Here is a 23,797-nt window from a genome sequence, read left to right as displayed (position 1 = left end):
CGGTGCCCTTCTCTGTCTCTCGCGTCTTTGTCCCTAGAAACACGACACGAAGACGTATACACGGGGAAAAGTGATCTTTAGACGAACTGCCGGCTACGCCAAACGTCGACGAGCTTCACTGTCTCGGCGGAGTGTCTGATGACCTTAATAGATTCTAGTCCTGGAAGATCGTTCGCCGGAAATGCAAATGTTTTATATCAAGAAGCATTAAAAATATTTTCAAAAGCAGCTTCGCGACAATACAATTATTTCGCAATTAAATTTTTATAATTCGACATCGGTCTTAACGATAACGGAATAAGGAGAGACGCGATCTATTCTCCGCTAAGAAAATTTCTCGTCCTCGACGTAAGCCAGGATTAGAAAGGGATCGACAGGCTAGCGAAGATTTGTCGGCGCGTGGTGTGAAAATGCGATGTCTCGATAGACGCGAGCATCTTGCTGCGTGCAGAACAACCCCTCGCCCAATGATCCCCTGCGATTAGTAACTAGCTGTTACTAAGAGTTACCAACCCTATTTAGCTGTTAAATGGATTGACAAATAGCCTACCCGCCAGGTAGTACCTGCTCGCCCCAGTCCCCCTTTTGCTCAACCCTGAGAACCAGCCCCCACTCTCAGTAATATATAGTCGAAACCTTTTAACAAGACAAAGCATGAATATCGAAAAGAAGACTGAACACTAAACAATTCGCTGAACAAACTCGACGCGTATATCATACAGCAATATATAAAACAAAAATATTTATATAACCGTCTTAAATCTGTATACATGTTTAAAAAAAAAATTGAATAGAAATTGTTTATTAATTGATAAGAAACAATTTCTATTTCCTTTAATACGAATTTAAAACGGTTGAGATTAGCTTTTAAGGTCAACCCAAAATGTCCATAATGCTTAATTATATTTAGGTGCAATGACATGGTACTATTATATGCAAACGCACGTAAGTATTAACAACGTAATTATATATTCTCGCCGTTTCACGATATATATATATATATATATATATATATATATATATATGCGGGTTACATTTGACCAAGTTGTGATATTTGGCGTTTGAATTAGTGATCGACTTACGCGTTAATCCGTAATCGGTACGATCGTAAATGCATTCGACAGAATTAATCGCTTTATGCGAACGAACGATCGATACACATGACTTGATGGAATAATATAATTTTAATCTTATCACGATATACTTGAATGCTGTATCATATACGCGTCAAGTCTCTCACGAACTACATATACCGAGTGAACTACAACATTACAACATTAAACACGAAACATTTATGCGAGACATTTGCCGGTTTCGATATTATGAAGAAATAAGAACGAAGCCATCGAATCGCTCGTCTTTAATTTACCGCGATTTCTCTTAGGCAGTGTATTTGTGTGCGCATGTGAATATGTATGCGTGGCTATTTAGTTTCAGATTCGACCTGCGTAATAATCGTGAAACTGTTCCATTCTTCCAATGAAATAGCTATATCGAGTAAAAAATTAGTCAAAAATTTCATACAGAAAAAAAAAAAAAATTATCGTCATCGCAAATTTAAATAATATTTCAATTTCGCGATAATTGCCAGAAATGACACAGCTTCTCTAAAATTGTCAGTTCCATTCCTTCGAGAAACAACAGAAGGTAGATTGTAGAAAGACACGGGGCAGAAGGAGAATAATGAAAGAGAGAAAGGAAAGGAAGGATAAGGAAATGGTACACTACGAATATCGGTGGTGGGCCCGCGGGGCAATAAGCAATAAAATCGAATAGCCGCTATAAATCTCGACGAAGCAAGAAAATCCGAAAGAAGTCGGCCGCGGACTTTGTCAGATTTCTGACAAGTATGACTCTTATCTTTACGCGATTAAATAACGTCACTTTGTAAAATTATTAATGAAAAATCCGAAATCAATTTTAAATTTTCAAGAAAGATGCGGCAGCCAGATGCATGTAAAAGTGCCTTTAAAAACTATATAAAAATGGATCATTTAAAAATAGAGATTGCTAAAAAATCCTGAAATTAAGTAATAATTTTAGAAAAATTTCTAATAAAAAATATTGCAAAATTTAAGTATTTTTTATGATATCTAATGTATATATTAATTTTTATTTTCTTTTGTCATAAATTATGATAATTCGAGTCTTAATCTCTTGATTTATCTTTATAATGTCGAAAGAGAATATTTCTTTCTTTTTTTTTTTTTACTTTTATGTCTCTTCTCAAGACACCCTGCGTATAATCGAGAAACGGCCAGCAGCAACAGTGAGGGTAGGAAGCGCGCGCGTGCGTGTATATTACTTTATTATATATATCAAGGGCTATTGGGGCCACGTGACGCCAACGGACGGGGTATCTCGCTCGGGAACGGGATCGCAATCATTCTTGAGTTATTCCAAACAGCGGCTCAAATTCTCCGCTCTCGAGTATGTGGGTGAACGTGTCCACCTGACTTCGAGTGACAAACTCGATTTTGATTGGAGAACGAAGCAATCCGCGGCGAGGGAGAGAGAGGAGGTGTGGCGGCCCGACTACATTAGCCCTTATGTTAGTATATTAGTCTTTAAGGGCCGATACGTTTCTCTTCTTGAATCAAGTGATCTTGGAAAATTTCTCGATAGCAAACTTCATTTTTTTAATAGTATTTATTTATATAATTAAAAATAGATTTAATAACAGTAAAATTACTAATATACGTAGAGTAAAAATAATTATTTATAATAATTTAATAATATTTTAAAAATAATCTATTAATTTTTGTTTCTACTTAAATAAAAAAATTTGCAAAATTCATATAAGAAAATATAAGTATAAAGTCCTTTTTCTCGCTACACAAAAACAACAACGTTCTCTGCTTTCTTGTTTGACCTAAATCCAAAATTGGCGTTGCATTCAAAATTATTGAATGCACCGGGAGAGTTTCTTGAGGATGCATTTTCTAGCGGGGTGCATTTTGTAACCTTTTGACCCACGTGGAGCTCGCTTAGTCGTGTGGCGTTCTGTTCGAGCGAGCACTGTCTCTCTCTCCCTCTCCCCCCCCCTCTCTCTCTCTCTCTCTCTCTCCGGCACAGGCACAAAGCATCGGGAGCATCCCCGCCGCCACTTCCGCTTTTGTTACGTTCGTATGTAACGCGCGCGCGCGCACACATACACACACGAGCGAAGGCGCGATGCACACGCACACACACACACACACACAGACAGATGCATCGTCGTCGACTTTGAACCACGTTCGATTAAGCCACATCGACGCGCGCGCGTGCTCCATCAGATTTTTCACGCGGTCTGATTGGCTGCTGTTGCACGGGGCCGTTCGTCAAAGCGACCGCTTCGTTGACAAACTCACCCGATATATGTCGACCGTCCCCCGATCGTGGTACACCCTCGCTTTTATATTGTTTCCTTAATTCCCTAGCTCGCGGGTATTTTCTAATCTCTTATTAATCGACATCGATTTTAATTAAATATATCGTAGAATCTAACACGATCTCTCACACATTCACGCTTTAATTTGACGATTAACACTGTGACGCGGTACACATTATTTTCGTTAAATTTAATGTCGAATAACTTTCAGAGAAAATGCATTTTTATTTTATTTAATGACATGTCGGTAATTAAGCTTTCTTTTTTTATGTATTAAAAATAAATCTCTAAATTAATCAATTATAAAATTTTTATATGGAAAATAATTGGATAAAGATTGACAAAAACTCACGAATATTTCGTCAAAAGTTTTTATAAATTTTTATCAATAATTGTTTTATTAAATTTTTAATATCTCGCAATATCTAATATATAACAAAAAAATATATTATTATATCACACTAACCTTCGAGTATAAAAAAAAAAAATTAAATCCAAAAAAGAAAATTAGAAATAATCATAATATAATAGTAGTAATTGTAATAATATTGTAGTAATTTCAATATAAATATAAAAATATTTTCCACATGCATTTTCCAAGCTTGTCAAAGTGTCTCCCTTTCCGTCACTGACGGTTTCTTGAAGTGCAAAGTGCAAAAGTAGTCGCTTGAATTATTTTCCGAAGAGTTCGTGTCGCGGCGAATGGCGCGTTAATGCTTTATCACGCGACAATGTAAATCAGGATGGTCCCGTTTGACACGGGACTTGTTGTTTGGTGCAATCCAAATTTTCACGACACATCGGGAAATCATCACAGAGAGTCACAGAGAGAGAAAGAGAAAGAGTTTCTCGATTATTAAAGTTTATATAAACGGCGAGATGTGTGCGAGCGCGTTAAACCCGCCATGTGAGATAAAGTTACAAGGAGAGTTAAAACGCGGAGATATTTCAAACTCTGTTAAATGAGGCTAACGAATATGGATCGAATGTCAAAAATTTCATTAAATTTTTGATATTTCGACCGATTAGATGATATGTATTAAAACATTGTGAAATTATCGGTTAAACTGTGCTCGCTAATAAGGCCAGATATTGAATCAATCTAAATTATGTAAAACTTTTGATGAATTATTGCATTACTTAAACGCCAATTTAAAATATCGTTGGCACGTCTTTCCGTTTAATTTTCTACAGATTTAGGAATGGCACAGTCGCGATGGAGATTAATTTATATTTTCATATCGCATCTTTTTTGTAATCGCTTCTCAATAATATGCGATAATTTGACAGAATCGACAACAATCGCGTTCTCTCTCTCTCTCTTTAATACTAATTTGTTACCAATTTCCAATCATTCACAACTCCGCTAATACTCACTGTTCGCCAAATATGTAATCTTTGATTAAAACATTAAATTTGAAATTAATGCGACAATTGATCAAATCAAATAATTCGATCGTATTTATCCTGCGTATTTATACCTGGATGAATATCTCACTAATTTGCTGGCAAATTTAATCGCCTCATTCTTAGATACAAATTTATATGTACATAAATAAATATATCTAAATAAAAGTATTATAAAAATATATATAGTATTTTCTTGCTTAATTTTTCGATATCTTAATATAACAATGCACGATACGATAAAAAAAATTAATTGCATCATAAACGGTTAAATGTGAATAAAAATAAATTCGAGAAATATTTCAAAGGATTCAAATTATATCACAGAAATAATTCTGTACATAAACAAATATTGAAATAAAATTTTTTTTTAAATAAAAAATAGAAGAGTTTATTACGTGCTATTATTTATAAATTTATCTTAAGACTTAAGTTCAGAATAATTTATCTCAATATTTCGATATCTAAAATGTTTCTACACACACTCGACAGAATATGTATTTATAGTCTCGAATAAATTTGTCATAATCGAATAAATAAATCGTCTCGATTGCCGGAAAAGGGGCACAAAGTGCCTCGTGGCTCCTACAAGTCGATCACCGATAACTCGCGACCTTCTCTCCCTCTCTCTCTCTCTCTCTCTCTCGCTTTGTTTTCCGTTCCCAAAGCTCCGAGCAATAATGAACGCGTCAATTTTCCATCTCGTCCCATCCGCTCGCTCCTACCGCTCCCCCCCCTCCCCCCTCCCCCCTCCTCTTCTTTTACCGAAGCTGTCCCTATTTTTTTTCCGTGCCATTTTTTTCCCAGCCTCGCGCTCTCCTTTCACTCGTTATCGGCCCCCGCTCGCTAATGGCACACGATTGCCTTTCGCGTTTATCCAGCGTTTTCCGTCGCGTCCAGCGGTCTGTGGACCAGCCGCCGCGACCTTTGCCCTCAGCGATCGTGTATGTCGGCGACACGCGCGAGCCCATCCTGACGTTTCATTTCTCGCGACGCGGATCGACATACGCCTCCCCCGCCCTCCTCCTCCTCCTCCTCCTCACCACCCTGCCATCCGGTATGCCACGTTGCAAAATTAACCCTTCACGAGCGGCAGTAAAGGAAGGGAATTTCGCGTTTCTCTTATTTTCTCCACGACGTTTGTTCTCGATCCGTTTTGTCAGATCGTGTTCGAGGGTACTCGACTACCACTCTCCCTTTCCAATCTGGTCGAGGTTTCGTGTTCTTTGTGCGAGAAATACTTTACGGAAATAATTTACTTATTTAAATGGAAAGAGGAAACGCGCGTGTGTCTCGTTAAATTCTTGAATAAACTCGAGGGATTTCGAAGATTCAATAAAAGACTCGGACGTGTGAGCAAATGTATTTTAAATATATTACATTTCTCTAGCTCGATATCCCGGAAATATCGCGGAAAATGGACGCGAGATAGTGAGCGGGACCGTCACAATTCCCCCTTTTTTTTTAAATTTACATAATTGAAAAGGAGAAAGAAGAGAGAGAGAGAGAGAGAGAGAGCGATGCGAAAAGTCGCGATTCATTTCCAATTTCGAACTAATTTTACGGTCAAATTGAAAACGACGCAGTGTCGTTATTATTATAACCGAAAGAGCGCCGCTTATCGATCGGCAAGGGCCATTAAACTCGAAACGACAAAATATAGTTATTTCATAGATGAATGGAGGGTCTATTGCGTTCGAATAGTTATTAACAATTTGGTGCGGCCTGGTGATCAATTATTATAGTATTCATTTCTGTATCATATATTGTATGTGTGTGCAAGTGTGTCTATATGCGCGAGCGCATATATGTACATGGGCGCTACGATTTAGATCCGCGAGCACTTTTCTTTTTTTTTTTCTATTTCCACCGCCGCGTTTAATGCCAAGTCAACGATTCCCTTCTCGTATCGGTTTACTTGCAAATTAATAGAGAAACCGTCAGCTTCCTTAATTTGATTATAATACACAGCGCGCGCTCGAAAAAGCGGTGAAAAGCATGAATAAAATTGGTCATCGCCGATGCCGGGAAACCTATATTTGCCGCGCGTCGTTGAGGATCGCAATCGCGGTTGAATAACCCAGATATACCTTAATTTCGCCGGCTATATAATAATAAAATGGACCGCGCGACGGGAGGATGAGAGGAAACGCGTGCGGGGATCGTCGAGATTTTTCTCTCACGCACGTGGAGAGTTATCGTCCATCTCTTTCGCTCGTCGCCGCCGATCAACGAGGGATGAAAATTTGATTCGCGACCGGCTAATCAAGTCGCTTATACATACCGCCACACACACACACACACACACACACACACCGACTCATTCAGATCGCAAATAAAACGTTATCGAAAAAAAAGATATATAAATATATATATATACATACATGTACATATATTATATATCACAGGCAACAATGAAACAACATTATTATTCTATTCCCACGCCGAAAGACAAACACGAGAAATTTACTCACTCGAAGGGACCCTCGTCTCCCTGAATCTCGTCGAATTCCGGAAGGCGCGGATCCTTTAAGGATCCCACGGATCCGAGACTCGGAGGTTCTCGGCCAACCTCGGAGTCCCAGGTTCAACGAGATCCATCTCGCATCTTCCACACCCCTCGTCTCGACCCTTCTGCGAAAGAGAGAATGCGCATATGTGACACTTGCATCCGACCCCTTGTGCCCTTTTTCGTATAACCCCTTAGTGATATGTATGATTTTTACCAAGCCAGCCAAGTAGCTAAGAATTTAAGTTTGGGATTCGTGTGATGCTACTCAGTTCCTTTCTATCTTAATGACTTGTGTACATGCTACATTACGTAAACCTATATATATATATATATTCCTTTAATGTGTATCTGTCTTGAGCGCGGAAACGCGAAGTGAGAGAGGAGGCGGTAACGACCAAAAAAAAACAGAGAGAGAAAAAAAGAAATGGAAAGAAAGAGGTCGTCGACAACCAGCCATGTTCCCATTGACTAACATCGGTCTTTTTTTCTGCTTTCAGCTGCACAGATTCCACAACGCGGAAGTAAGTACGATTAAATTATGTTTGGAAAAAAAGAAAAAAAAACCAAAAAGACAAAATCGCAACACTGCTTCTCATCCTCACCCCGCATCTCTTTCCACTCACTTTCCCTCACCCTTTGTTACTTTGCACCATTTTCGCTCGATAATCGCGATTATCATCGATCGAACAGTTTTAGGGGAATAGAAGCGAGAATGCAAAAACATCGAGAATATCAATACGGCATGCCTTTCTGTCTTGTGAATGGACGTGAAAAAGCGCGGATTCTAAGACTTGATTAAGCGGCCGGCGTAACGCGATTTCGATGATAGCGCGTGCTTCGGTCTTTTTAATCGTAATTATTTCCAATCAATTCCGGTCCTTAAATCTTAAAGAGTAAAAGAATAACAAAAACAATTCATCTTTTATTATTATAAAACATTATTATGTTTTATCGAAATTTCTTATCTCACTAATTCTAAGATTATAGCTCAAGATTTTCGACGACTTGGAACATTTAATGCTGGACTCTTAATATTAGTTTTTCGAATCTCTGCATTTGTGTATATCCTTATTTTCAAAATTTAGCTACTTCGATTTTAAGTTTCTCGAATCTAAGAATTGTCAATTTTCATCTCGTGACGTGTAATCTACATTTAATTGATAAAAAACTACTTTGTTTCCTTAGATTTATGAATATTAAATTTTTTCGAAATTTAGATTTTCTGAATCTGTCGGATACTTTGATTTTAGAACCCAAGCATCCAAAATTCATCAATTCTCTCTTCATCTAATCACGAGTAATCTGCATTTAATTGGAAAGACTACTTTGTCATGTGGAAATATCATTAGGAAGCGACCGAAGCTAGACGCTATTATCAATTTCAGCGCATAATTATCTCCCAACTTCTCTACGGAGATTCGAGAACTTTTAATACGTTCTATTCTAAATATCAGCACGCGATAATAAATGAGAACGTAAGCGTTTCGTATTCGCATGTTTCTCGCGCCTATGAGGTCAAGCGTATATATTTACATATATATATATATATATATATATATATATATATATATATCATTCATGGATTCTCTATGATCCTCATGGATTCCTCTAATTCCAGCATGCAAGAGGAAAGACGAGATGGCGAACCAGGCAGAACACCAACAGCCCGCCCCCAAGAAACCGCGGCTGGTTTTCACAGACCTTCAGCGCCGTACTCTACAGGCTATTTTTAAAGTGAGTACCCACACAAACACACACACACACACACACACACACACACACACACACAATACGTAACTTCTTACCCTCTTGTGATCGATAGTAATTGCCCTCTTTCCCTCTCGATGTGCACAGGCAAATGAATATTGAGAGAACCCGCTACCGCTGCTTGTTAACAGCGGCTAACTTTCGCGGTCGAAAGTGCATATTGCACACAAACACACGCACACACATACGACTTCAACTTGCACTCAAACTTGCACTCATCGCATTTGAATCGCGAGGAGAGACACCTGTCCACCGATCGACAAGCGTTTTCTTAAGAGACAGATTCTATTCTAATGCTCTGGGTAAATCTTATACAGGAAATGTATATCTATATGGTGTATAATTGCACATTTTTAGATATCTTGATCCTTTCAAAAAAAAAATTAACTTATGGATAATGTGATAAGAGGCTATTTGAATTTTCTAACATTAAATTTTGAAACTTGCGAGAATAATAAAACGGCACTTTTGAAAATATGACAAATGGAAATGCAAGGTGCATTAGAAGATTTAAAATTTTTTAAGACATCATTGATATTTATTGGGGAAAAAAATCAAATTTTAAGTATATTAAATTTGAGAGATTAAACATATGTAAAAATATATGTTTCTTAAATTTTAATGTCCAACAATACATTTCAAAAAGAAATTTCAAAATGATATGATACGCTTACAAGACAGTATCAGATCTGTAAAAAGAATCGATAAACGTTTTAGAAAAATGAGATAGGATGCAAAAAAAATTATTCGTTTAGTCGTTATGTTATCTATTAGCCTTGAAGATAATTAGAAAAATAAATAAATGATCGGACTAACGCGTCTGCGCGCACGAGCATGTGTGTGTGTGTGTGTGTGTGTGTGTAACTATTATTTTTAATTTAAAAAGAAGTTAACGGAGAGGGTCTTTCGCAGGATGCCTCTCGCGGCAGGCCGTGTTTTCACGTGGAGAGAAACATGTTCCCTCCTATAGATACCTGAAATTCAGTTGCGCGCGTCAACCGACAGCGCGCACTCCGCGCGACTATCGATCGGTCTTGAATAATTTCGCGGCCGGTTCTTTACTTATGCGCTTCGTATTCCAGCCCGCTGATTGTAACGCCGTTGCCCGTCGTCGCATTTCAAGAATGGCCGTTGATATTATTCGTTTCCTCTCATTAAGATCCGTGAAAAAAATCAGCGCTGCCGAGAAAGCGGGTTTCCTATTTTTTTTTTCTTTTTTTTCTTTGTTTTCGGATGTTGCATGTAATCATGTTATTCGATAACGACGTTGGCTTGAATAAAACAATATGTGGACAAACTTGAGCATTTTTAAAATAGCAGTACCTCAAAAACATTATTTATTAAATATAATAAGTTTTATTAAATATAATAATTAAATAAATGTCGCCAAGAAAGTCAAGAGAGTTCCAACACAGTGTAAAGTGTAACAATAGATGCAAAGAACTGGATTATGTGTAAAAGTCTCTCTCTCTCTTTCTCTCCCTTTCATGTTTTATAGATATATTTATATTATATTATAGTATTGTATAATTGTATAATATTAGTATGAATATTGTATTATTTTATAATTCTATTGTATAATTTCTCTTTCATAAAGTTATTAATATATATATATATATATATATATATATATATATATATATATATATAATTTTAGCATAAAAAGATGGAATTTTCTTAATGAATGTTCAGAGAGCAGTTTGCTTTCATGACAGTTACGATTATTACTTTTACAATTATTTATCGATACATGCACGTATCGATGTGTCAAAATGTCCTCAAATTACCTTACTTTGAGAGCCATTGAGACATTGTGCCTTAATAAATGTATCATTTGGCCGGTATTGAAGTATTGAAAGATAACGTGATGATATTTTCAATCCGCCAAATGCGAGCACGATCGAATCCGATACGTAATCGGGGCTACATCGATTACATCCGCGGCTATTACAACTATGATTACAATCGGCGCGGACGCATCGCGAAACAATGAAATGTGATAACTCGTTTCCGATGGCGATAAATTATCGTATAAATAGCGCCCGGCACGCGCGCGCTTTTGCGAAATTGCCTTTTCTGCGAAATCAACTTTTCTGCTTTGTCGCAAAACCGATTGCCTTTAGATCGAATAGAATTTTTTTTCGCCAGATTTGGGAAGAGGGTGGGAGGAAGGGATGGAACGCGCGATGCACGGGATATTACTCTTAATGATCAATTTTTTTTTTTTCGGCACGCGCGTGCGTTTGTCGTTCATATGAAATGTGATAAATCCCGGACGAATCGTTCGATCGGCCGGATTATTGATGCGATATTTCATCGGACGGTAATTCAGAGAATACGATTTGCAGAATCATGGGAGAATCTCGCGCATCTAGTGCCCGCATTTAGTCGTTTCTATTTCGTGAACATTTCGGTTGAAGTCAATTAGCGCGCGAGCGAAAGAATGGCTTGATCAGATTAATTCAATCAGAAGCAGCGATGCTTCGATCGGTCTCATTAAGGAATCACGGATAAATAGCACACTTGCCATTAAATGCAAAAATGCTCGATTGAGATAAGCGAGTGAAATTCACTAAATTAAATATATGGTAATTTGTAAATCAAATTTACCAAAAATTAGTCATGAATCTCGTGTGTGCTCATAAATCTAGAAATATAGCTCTTTTAAATAAAAATCTGCATAGCATTTAAGAATTTAAAAATATTTTTCAAATCGAATAAAGAAATAAATGTAAATAACCCTTGACATTACTTGACAATAATACGGCATCAAATGCGAGTATGGAAAGAGAATTGAGAACTATGCCAAACATCTGAGGAAACCATGCACGGTGACAATCTCGAACTCGACGACTAAGCATCTTCGTGAAGCAAATGCGACGAGCGACGTTAGTTGTAGCCATGTAGGCGGATATTTCGTCTTTAGAGCAGGAAGGCGAATGATCGGCGTATTTTATTACTCGCAATCGGGCCTCACTTTAACGAGATTCAACGTTTTACTCGCGTTTTATCGCGATCGTGCTTCGCGTGTGATCGCGAAGAGAAATAAAAACAAAGTCTCTCCTTGAGTTCCTGGACGGACGCCAAATAGTTTGCGAATTGACCTTAGCCCACTTTGCTCGTACGTTCCAAATCGTGCGCAATTTTTCCCGCACGATTGTCGAATTATTCCTCGATTGCGTGCTTGTATTCCAGCAAATTAATCTTCGTGAGAGAGAGAGAGATAAAACAAAATATCTTTAATTTAAAAATTCAAAGAAAAGGTGTTTAAAAAAAAACAACCCCACTAGTTAAAGTGATTCACAGATAGGAATGATAATGTAAAAATAATCATTTTAGATTAGCCGATTAATATCTAATATATTTCACAGACTGAAATAAACATATTTTAATTTATATAAAAAAAAGAGTAGATCGGAAATCATATGTATATCGAACATAAATATTTAAAGATGAAATCGCATGTGACTTGTGAAAATAAACTGCTTTTTTCTTATTACATTTAAGAGAGATCTAGATTCGTGAGGATCTTTTATGTGCATTTGGATCTTTTATGTAATGCTGATATATTTTTTTTTTTTTAATATCTTAGAATCTGTCAAAATGTCCCTAAACTTTACCGATGTATAATTTATATAAAAATATACACTAACATTTTAATACTAAATTATGACAGATATTCTATATATGTGTATATATATATATATATATATATATATATATATATATATATATATATATATGTATTAAAATAATATTTTAATTCTCAAAGATATATTGAATAATTACATACAAATTGAATATAGAAAAATAAAAAAGAATTTCTCCGTTAAATAAATTGCATTTCGAAATAATGGCATGAGCTAGGCTCACCTTACGAAAGCAATTCCCTTTAATAGGCAAAGAAGGTGCATTTAACGCATATATCCGGGAAGGAGGGGAGAGGGAGAGAATAAAATTTCTCCCCTCGAAAAGAGGGAAATGTCCCTTTACGCAACGCGTAGGCGCTTCTCCCGCGAGCGATTGCTATTAATTGCTTTAATTGTGAAGATAATTAATACGCGCGCTTTATAATATAAAAAAAAAAAACATTTGAAGGACGATTTGAGTGTAATGGGGGCTGCGCAGATTCCGGAGAGATGAGGAGACTTTTATTTGCGTCCACAGGACGCAATAATATAAAGCTGGCAACCTCGATTATTCTCAAAGCGACTATCGCGCCGCCTTTACGGCGGGCAGGCTCGGCCTCCATCGGAATGAGTATTAATTGCTATGTAATTGCGAGGATATAATTGATATTCTGTTTCATTGGGGAAAACGGCACTTTACAGGAGTGTCCCTTTTGCATTGAAATTTTAACCCGATTAAAAAAAAAAAAAAAGAATCCGAAGCTCTCTCCAGCACTCTCTCTAAGACACGACAATGAGTCTTACGAGAATTCCAGATAAATTTTTCACGCACTTGCTTAAACAGCGAGATGTTTGCTAAGGAAAATTAACTGTATGCGAATGGAATTTTCCGTAAGGAAAATTTATCATCTGCAACAACAGATAAAAATTGCAAAACACTGGAGGGAATAAAATTTTTACGATTGATATAAGTGGAAATTTATAATATCAAACCGCGTATAGAAGAATCGAATCGAAATTTATTTAACTCCATTTTTAATGACATCGAGAAATCGAATAGTTTTTATTACATTTTTCACGGATTATATACTTATGGCGATAGAGAAAAAGCAGTTTTATCGAAATTTAATAATAAAATTTCCACACGTGTATCAGCTAACCGGCACGAATTCCGGTTAGATAGCCGCGGGAGAATTAAATAATTCCGAATTCAAGGGCCGAGGCGCGCACGAGCTGTTAAATATCCCCGAAATTAATTAATAATTTAATTCGCGGTGACGCATGGAATCGACGGGGTTTCGATTTTCAGAGGAAAAGGCAACGGTGTCGGTGGCGGCGGCGGCCGAGAGAGGCGTACTTTAATTAACTCGTGGACGTTAATTTCGCTTAACTTGCGCCGGACACGCGCCGGGGACTTCGTTTAAGGCACATAGACAGAGAGAGAGAGAGAGAGAGAGAGAGAGAGAGGAGCCGCGTGTTGTCGCCGCTGGCTATTGATACGCGCGTATCCGCGCGGACTTCGCCGCGGCAGCTGCAGTTGCAAAACACGAAGGCGGTGCCCGCTCCTCGTATAGAACGACGCATCAATTGTTGGAAATGCGGGACACTATCGCGACGAGGCATCGTGATTATTCCTTGACAGCTACTGTGTGTGATGCTATGCACGAGCGCGATGTGCGTTTCAGCTTCGCGCGCCAACGTACCTACGCGTGTACACACGTCACACGTCATACATCGCGCCTAACTGCCTGCCAAAGAAAGAGAGAGAGAGAGAGAGAGAGAGAGAGAAGCCTCCGTGAAAATGACGGCAAGAAAATCGCGTCTCTCATCAGTGCGATTTTACATGACGTTGCGCGAATTTTACGAGCGACTAAGTATTTCTGTTTAAAAAAAAAAAAAAAAGTATCCAAATTTATTTTTAAATTATAATACGCTCGATTTTTTATTCACCTTGCTCATTTATAATGTATTTTATTTAAACTTGTTTACCTCTTTGAAGAATACAAATATTTTATGTTTGAATGAAAAATGAAGAGGAACGCGAATTAATGATTCTTGAAATGCCTGGCACTTTTGACGATAATTCGTCGTTCGTTCAATATTGGCGAATGATAAACATATCTTTACATGTGGTAAATGGACTACTACGTTTTCTTCCCACGCGACGTTTCTTATCCAACGTAGCCCGATCAATAACGCGACTCGAGGTAGAGTATATCGATTGCCAGAGTAACAATTATTACTAACCAATACTTTCACGTGGCACAGTCGAAATTAGCACACAGGTCTTTGCGAGTACATTGTACTCTGAATCTACATCTGTACGTCTAAATCTCTCTCGATAGAACAGAAATGAATTAATTCACAATAATAATAAAATACTTTATTATCTTTACTAGAGATATAAAGAGACGTTCTATGACAATTTTAAAGAAAATATTAATCTATAAAGAATGGTATTAATAATATTTAATTAATATTATAAATATTATAAATATTCTTTTCACACATATTTCGTTTTTTAAATATTCTATTTTCCTCGTGCAAGTACAACTGTTAGAATGTCCAAATTAAAATTGAAATTGGAATATTAGTATATAATAGTAATTAAATACAAAAATAATAATAGGAAATATAAAGCTAAAATATATATTTACTGGCCTGACAAACTAAATTTATCAATCAACTCGATAAATTGTGTATAAAAATTTTTCGCAAAAAATATGAAAATGCGACAATTAATTGCCATCGACATTAATCAACACAACTCAATAATTAAACCTTGCAAAAAGTTTGTGCACAAAATATGCACAATTGAAATAAAATTTATAAATAAACTAAATTAAAGGGGAAAAAAAGTGAAAAATGAACTAGATATGTATATATAACTATACAGGATTGAACAAAATAAATATGAATTATATATATATATAAAACTAAGTTTTGCGTTCTCCGCAGGAGACCAAGAGGCCGTCGAAGGAGATGCAGGTGACAATCGCGAGGCAATTGGGCCTGGAACCGACGACGGTCGGCAACTTCTTCATGAACGCCCGACGCCGCTCCATGGACAAATGGAAGGACGAGGATCCGAAGACGGTGGCGGTCGAGGAGGAACAGTTGTCGCCCACGATAGGCATCGGACAGCGCCAACCGAGCGATGTTTTGTGACACACATCCGACCACGAGGAGTACCACGACGAGTCGCCAGACGAGGATCTGCCCTTCTCGTAAGGGCAGCGTACTACCTCGTGGACATATCCTTGTCGACACGTTCGATCGAAAAGATGACATATTTTTTTAAGCGCTATTTTATGCCCAGAGGCCTTTGTAAAGTAGTCTCCCTGTTCGACAATCGGCATATTACCGGGATCGATTCGGAACAATAATTAATTTCTGAATCAATATTGAATCTCTTACTTTATTTATTTCATGCTCGATTTATTTGTTCGCCATCTAATCTCTTTGGCGTTGTTATCGAGAACCGATTAACTATGTATAAAGCAAAATCGAAATTTATTTGAAAATATCGTTTCTGTCTAGAAAAATCTTATCTTACGTATATTTGAAAACTTTAAAAAATTTTTATTTATTACTAATTATTAACTATTATTTATATGTTGATCAACGATCGAATTGTGTCGGACAAGAACGTCCTAGCCGCTGAATGCGATCGATCATTGCAGCTCCCGCGAAAACGATCCAAATCAAATCCGTTGCTATGATTCGACGTTTTTTGTTTTTTTTTTAAGCTGGTGCGTTTCCGAGTATTTGCGATTCATAGATTGTATCATATTAAGGTTTTTAAGTCAATGTTCAAAGTCGGGAAACGGACGAGTCGATTGTATCCAAGAACTAAAAATAGCGATTACATGAAAACAATGAATCCTATCCCTCTATTTATAATTTTTGACAAGAGTTATCTTTATTTATTTCTCAACGTAACGTCGCAGTAATAAGTTAGCTGTATCTCGTGAATAATTTCGTGAATAATTCTAAGATAAGGACACGCATACAAGATAAAGATTCATTCGTATGTCGACTTTGAATACCTCGCAAACTCTGTGCCATAGTTTGCCATATTAGGGTAAGTTTGATCTGGACTTTTTGTGCCCGATTTTTAACGTTCTAGTCTATCGTAATATGTTTTTAAGAAGAGAACATATGTCGTTTCAATTCGCGAGAAGCGGCTTCTCACTTCTAGTCAGAAAACTCTGAAGCTTGAATTCTAAATCTGCTTTCGGTGCCGATGAATAGCGCCGAAGAGGAAATCCTTTCTGAGGATGCTCACGTTTTCTTTTCGCGGTTAAAGTTGAATTTACACTCGTTGCCCGAAATACGAGATAAGTTTAGTTTAGCGAAGTTTATCTCTCGAGATACTTGATTGTTATCTTATTTCTTAAGAGTAGAATAGTCGCTGCTTTAAGAGGATCGTGAGATCGCGGAGGCGAACGATGTAATATTTGCGCTTAGTCGCGCGAAATTATAAGCGCTCTGACAATCGAGTGAACGTTTAGATAACGCTCGTTTTCTACTTTTTCTTAATCCGGATCAGGGACTAGGACGAGGAGCTGTAAGGTTTATAGAGAAGCTCCGATACTCGATAAAGATACTAATTAAAACAGCGACTTTAAGCGTCATACTAAAAGGATCCTACTGTGTGTTGACTCTTTTAATATTTTCATTCGAGGCCATATATATTTATTTCGTTTTTTTTGTTTTATTAAATAAATAGTTGGTAGATTTTTATATATGTATATATGAAAATCTATCGTCTATCACGCTTTTTTCGCAGTTAGAAATTAGTCCTTGACGCATTTGAATTTGCCTTTTCCCCAAAGTTTCAACATCCGAATTAATTTCTCCAGTCTGAGAAATTAATTTTTCCAGTTCATTGCGAATGAGGCAATGATAGCAATTAAGATGAAGAGCACAGTTTTATTTATTTATTTATTTTTTTTTTTTCGTTTCATAGGAATTCTGTATGTGTACTGTTAAAACAATTGGGAGGATTTAATCGGCGGCTTTTCCCACAAATACGTAGCGATGAGGTTTGATGATGATCGCGCAATCAGCGGCGTCGAATGCGCGACCGATTCGTCGTGTCCTCGTTGGTCAAACGAAACGTGAACCAATTTTCAAAGAGTGGCTTCGTGTGAGGGTGCACGTGCCAAGTGCATATATATATATATATATATATTATATATATATACACACACATGTATATATAATATATATAAATATATATTATATATATATATATGTATACACATACACAATATGTATGTATAAACATGTACATCTCGGGAGTATGGACGCTCTTTTGTGCGAACCGATGGCGGGAGGGAGACGTGTGGAATGAGGGGGGAAAAGAAAAGAGCGATTTTTAAAACGGATGACCGCGCGGTCTCCCGCAAGTGACAGAGATCGCGAGAATAAGTGAGAGCCTGTGAGAAAGAAAGCGAGCGAGAAAGAGAGAGAGAGAGAGAGAGAGAGAGAGAGAGAGAGAGAGACTTTGCGAGCCGCACTCGATATCGTACTGCAATTGTGCTGTGCTATTGTACATATTTAAAAAAAAAAAAGAAAAAAAGGAAAGAGAACATACACGTGTATACAGATAGATTTACACAATCATACATACGGACACGGACATGTATACACACACACATACAGATCTATACACTCTTTTATTACGTAAGCGACGGCGTTCGCCACAAGCTAGGCGAAAACGAATCGGTGTGACGTTTGATTGCAGAAAAGCGCATTCTAGCCGACTTGCACTCTGCGCGTCTGTGGCTCTTGCGTAGCGAGAATTCTTTTGTGCTTCGACGGACACATACATACACACACATACACACACACACATATATATATATATATACATACACACACACACACACACACACACACACGACGCGATGTGGCGAGCGATCAGTTCTGCGAGATTTCGTTTCGAGCGACACTTTAACGTCACTCCTTCTTTTTTTGCGCGATTGTGAAAGGATCGTTTATGCTAGTCCGAGTAATCATACAGGGTGAATCGCCGAGATTTAATTTACGGAATGATGCAAAAGTATCGAGGGATATCGGCGAATGAATTTAATTCAAAAATGCAAAAATTAATCAATCGAAATATCTAGTATATCTTGGACAATAATTATTCGGTTCGTACAAAGGTTCATAAATTCAATTTTCTTAATTTCTATTTAATTAACAGAAATTTAAAAACATCAAAAGAATTTAAAAAGATAATTTGATTATTATTAAATAAGCGCAAATTGCGCTTGTCTAGAAAATATTATATATAAAATCTTATTCACGTTGAATTAATTGAGATCACTTTGAGAGTAAAAAAAATGAAATTTTCGATACATATAACAGGATCGGGACTGTTTTCTTTAGAAAGTATAAAAAGTCGCTCGATCACACAACGCTATTTTAGAATCGTTCATCCCGCGAATGAAACGATGCGTCGTTTTTTCGCGCTCGAATGCTTGTTGAATGTTGGAATTCGGCGATATTATCTACGGCATATATGTTACTTAATTTATTATATTTTAGGATACATAGGCGAGAGAGAAAGATGCGTTACGCGGCTTTCTCAAAGGTAAACAGCAGTTCGTCATCGAACGTGTAATTGTGTAACATTTTGTAAAGTTATATCGACCCTCCCTATTAGAAAGAGCGTGTATGGCGACTCGAGGTATGTTACCGCTTTTGTGCAACAACAACAACAACAATAACAAAATCTCCTCTCTAAAATAATTCAAATACACCGACCCACGAGTTTTCTTCTTAAACATCGCACGTTGATTGATTAGCATTTTTCGTGACGCTATATTCTCATTATTTATTATTAATTTATCACAAACGACGTCTCAAATAAACGATTATTCAAAAGCGAGCATCAGTTCAGTGAGTGTTTGAAGACTAGATTACCCGAATCAGCTCGGCTCGACGCGAGAAGGACGTTTGCATTACTTCCCGTTGAAAGAATTATAATCCTCGATCTTATTTTAATAGGAAAAAGTATGCAAAATCTTTTTCCACAAAAGAATGAATCCATGGAGAGACGCGAGCGGCCTCCTCGGTCGTCGGTTTATATATAAGATCGTATATAGTACAAAATAAACATATATAACATTGTAACAATTTAATTATATTTATGTATATATATATATATATATATATATATATACATATACATATATATACATATATATATATATATATATATATATATATATATATATATATATATATCGTGCACACATATAAGGAGAAACTGTTTTTCGGATGAGAGTGTTCAAAGTGATAGGACTCGATGGTGAAAATCATAGAAAACCCGACGCGCGAATTTTCATGGAAATTCCCTCGTTCGAGACAATTATGTCTTATTATCGGACACGTTCGATGGAATATAAAAATTTCACGGTTGAAAGAAGGAAAATGATATACACGTCTTTCACGCTCCACCTGCCATGATTTTGTGAGTTTGTATAATCACAGTAACTAACTGATAAAAATACCGATATAGTTCCTTTAATGTCGTATAATTTATTTTTTCGTAATTTAAATGACGATAAAAAAAGAGTGTAGATATTAATGTCATAATGTGTCAAAGTTAATTCTTTTTTTACTTTCTACCAAAAGAATATGTATAACTATTTATAAATATTTAATTTTAATAATTATTAATATTAATAAAAATTATTATTTCTTTAGAGACATATATGTTTTAATTGTGTTGGAAAAAGAGAATTATTTTAATGAAGAAATTAAAATTAACTATGGCGTAATATTGAAAAGTCGAAATGTCATTTGATCGAGGCAATTTCGAGACATGTAGTAGTACGTATATTCGTGCACACATACACACATACACACGCGGATAGAATCAATATGTACGATAAAAATGTAAATATAATTTTAGTTGCGAGAGGAGAGAAGAGGTTCATTATTACTACAATTATACTATTACTGACGGCAATGATTATTAATTATTAAGCGACGACAGACGCGAAATGTTTCTGTTATATAAGAGAAAAAGAAAATTAAACGAGAACGTGTGTAACAATGTAGTTGAAAAAAAAAGAGATATGCACACCATAAAAGCTAACGTAACAAGAGAAAAGCGAGAGAAAAAGAAAAACGGCGAGAAAGGCAAAGAACGTGAAAAATACACATATATGCATATACATATATATTTATATATATATGTATGTATTAATATAAATGCAAATATAGATATAAATATAATATAAATGCAAATATAAATATATAAATATGGACATAAGTATAAATAAATTATATATATTATATATAAATATATATAAATATAAATACGGATATTATTACCACCAACCACGGTGAACAGTGTTGACTGTCGCGAGGACGATTATCGAGCGATCTTTAGGTCAATCGATCGACCGATAACGACTGTTATGCGTCTTTAATTTGAGAATAAGAGAAAGAAAGATTGCGCGGGCGAGAGAGTGAGCGCGCGCGCGCGCGAGAGAGAGAGAGAGAGAGAGAGAGAGAGAGAGACAATGTGTGTATGTGTGAGAGAGAATAAAATTCGATGAATCTATTTATATATTGCGCCGAGAGAGGCTCGTCTCGATAGTTAGTTCGTTACGTGACACATATCCAGTGGATTAGAAACTATCGACTAACGACGACCACGTACAATACTAGGTGTCTATATCGATCTAGTTTCCACCCCACTCGCAGAGAATTTTTACTTCGTTTTTCCACGGGCAGGGGTAGAAGAAAAGAATCGGCAGAATTTGCGACGGCATGAAAGGGGGAAAAAAAAATAAGGAGACTCGATACGATCTTCCCGAGAAAAGTCTCTTTTCAGCCATTCGATACTAAAGACGAGAAAGAGAGAGAAAGAGAGAGAGAGAGAGAGAGAGAGAGAGAGAGAGACGACTCGATTCTCTAATTTTTCATTTTCTCAAAAACTTTTCATCCCCGTTGCGATCTATATTACGACTGCTACCTCGGCTCGTCCAATCTTTCATAAACAAATTACGATCGAAACAAAAGAGTCAACAAGGAAGAGGGAGAGAGAATGGGAGGCAAAAGTGAAAAACAGTGGGAGATAAGGCATAAAAAAATTTTCAAAAAATTTGAAATAACATTTTCTCTCGAATAAGGCGAAAAAGGCAGGCAGGAAAGGACAGAAAGGAACAGAAAGAAAGATAAGAAAATATGAAAACAGTTCGTACGACAATAAGGTATCGATTAGTTAATCAGAAATGAAATAATGTAAAATACAAGTGCAAAAGCAGATATACATTATTATTATTATTATTATATTATATATTATTATATATTATTATTATATCGTAACGCGAAACATTTCGCGTATAACGGCGTATACGTGAAACTGCTGGTTTCCACCCTCTGAATGCAAAAAGGAGGAGAGTAAAACGACAGTCGTAAAAGCAGAACGATATGTCAGAGCTCCTGTCAAGAATTCGTAAAAATCGATGTAGACAGAGACCGGTATTAAAATAGCATTGGTTCTATATCTTCTACTTTTTTCTGTTCGTTGCGAAAGAAAAGAGGAAGAAGAAAAAAAAGATGATGATTTTATTTATCCGCTTTATATATCCCAAAGTATCGCGATCAATACCTCAAGTCCAGCAGTACAAGTTTAGCGCGGGATCACAGCTGATATTCGCATCACAAAAAATTAATTCAGTAAGAAAACACGCGAAGAATTCGATTGTGTTTCCTCCGTCTTCTTTCATCGGAAAATTATGACTTTATATCGCGGTGACGATGGGTGAAAGGAGGATTTGAGGTATTGATGTTGACAGGAGGACGAAAGTCGAGATGTCCATAATCGCGATGTACACCACAAGTCGAGCGAGACTGTAACAAAGAGGAGAAAGATGAGAGAGAGAGAGAGAGAGAAAGACGGGGGAACAGAGAGAAAGAGAGAGAGAGAGAGAGAGAGAGAGAGAGAGAGAGAGCGAGTCATTAATTTATTTACAATTACGTGTATCCGTTGGTAGGCAACAAAATGTGGTTATATGAGCCCGAGCGACTCTGTCGCGACGGTTTCCGGCGTACCATTGAATTTTCTCACGCGGCGCGAGACCGACGATCGTTACTTGTCAAGATGACGGGATCGAATTCGCGAATGAATAGAATTTTTTTCCGAGGCGCGAAAAGGTTTCTCTCAATCCGTAACCGAGAAATAGACATTTCTCCCTTCTCGAATTTCAATAATCCGTTGTCAACGCGGTTTCGATGATTCGATTAAAAAATAAAATAAAACAAAATAAAATGATTCGAATTCGATCCCGGCGTTACCGAGATGTGCAACTATGTAATAGACACATCCGAGATCTCGAGAGCCCCCCGCGAGAGGAGAAAAGGAGGCGATTGTAAACTAACAATGTTACTACGTTTTATCAAGAGCTTATTGTAGTCGAGAATCATTAACACTGACACAGACACACACACGACACACACGACACACACACACACACACACACACACACACGCACGCACGCACGCACGCACACACACACGCACACACACACATGCAAATACATACAACGTTAAGTCGTAACAAGAAAAAAAGAAAAAAAAAAAAAAAAAACAAGACAACAATGGTATTGAGTGTAGCACGATAAAAAAAAACAAACGTTCTTTACACTTTTGCACGAGACGTGTGTTGTAAACTTAAATTAATTATTATTGACATATGTAATTAACGTTTTATTACTTAGCAATTAAACTTAATTTATTTCTGATTACTCGAGTCGCTTATGTTGAGCGCCCTTGTTGTCGTTACTGGTGGATCGTGTGCAACTACTGATGAGGATTGATATCGATCGATCGATCGATCGATCATCTGACGATCAAAGGCAAACATTGCAATGAAATCATTTCATCGTCTACTGTTCCCTGCGCTTTTTACGTCGCGCTATTTATGCTATTACAGCTTAAAAAGTGATGATATATTCATTAGGAAATTATCGATTCCTTCAATTTATAATAAATTTTTTTTAAATTAGTTCTCTTAGAATAAATTTTCAGAGAAAAAGAAATGATCGACGATTTGTGTCGATTATTTTAAATAATCTAATGACA

General features: G+C 36.7%; 1 protein-coding gene across 1 annotated transcript in view; it reads left to right on the top strand.

Moving 5' to 3' along the window:
- The window catches only part of LOC126856840 (one cut domain family member 2-like), a 69,341-nt gene extending 51,471 nt beyond the window's left edge, over positions 1-17,870 (top strand). Inside the window, exons 3-5 of the mRNA XM_050605739.1 lie at positions 7,787-7,810; positions 8,908-9,023; positions 15,644-17,870. Coding sequence (XP_050461696.1) covers positions 7,787-7,810; positions 8,908-9,023; positions 15,644-15,853 — 350 coding nt within the window. The 3' untranslated portion in view covers positions 15,854-17,870. The remainder of the gene's footprint in view (positions 1-7,786; positions 7,811-8,907; positions 9,024-15,643) is intronic.
- Positions 17,871-23,797: the final 5,927 nt, after the last annotated feature.

The sequence above is a fragment of the Cataglyphis hispanica genome, chromosome 19 (genome assembly GCF_021464435.1).
Source record: "Cataglyphis hispanica isolate Lineage 1 chromosome 19, ULB_Chis1_1.0, whole genome shotgun sequence".
NCBI classification, from domain to species: domain Eukaryota; kingdom Metazoa; phylum Arthropoda; class Insecta; order Hymenoptera; family Formicidae; genus Cataglyphis; species Cataglyphis hispanica.
This window is presented reverse-complemented; position numbering and strand designations above follow the sequence as displayed.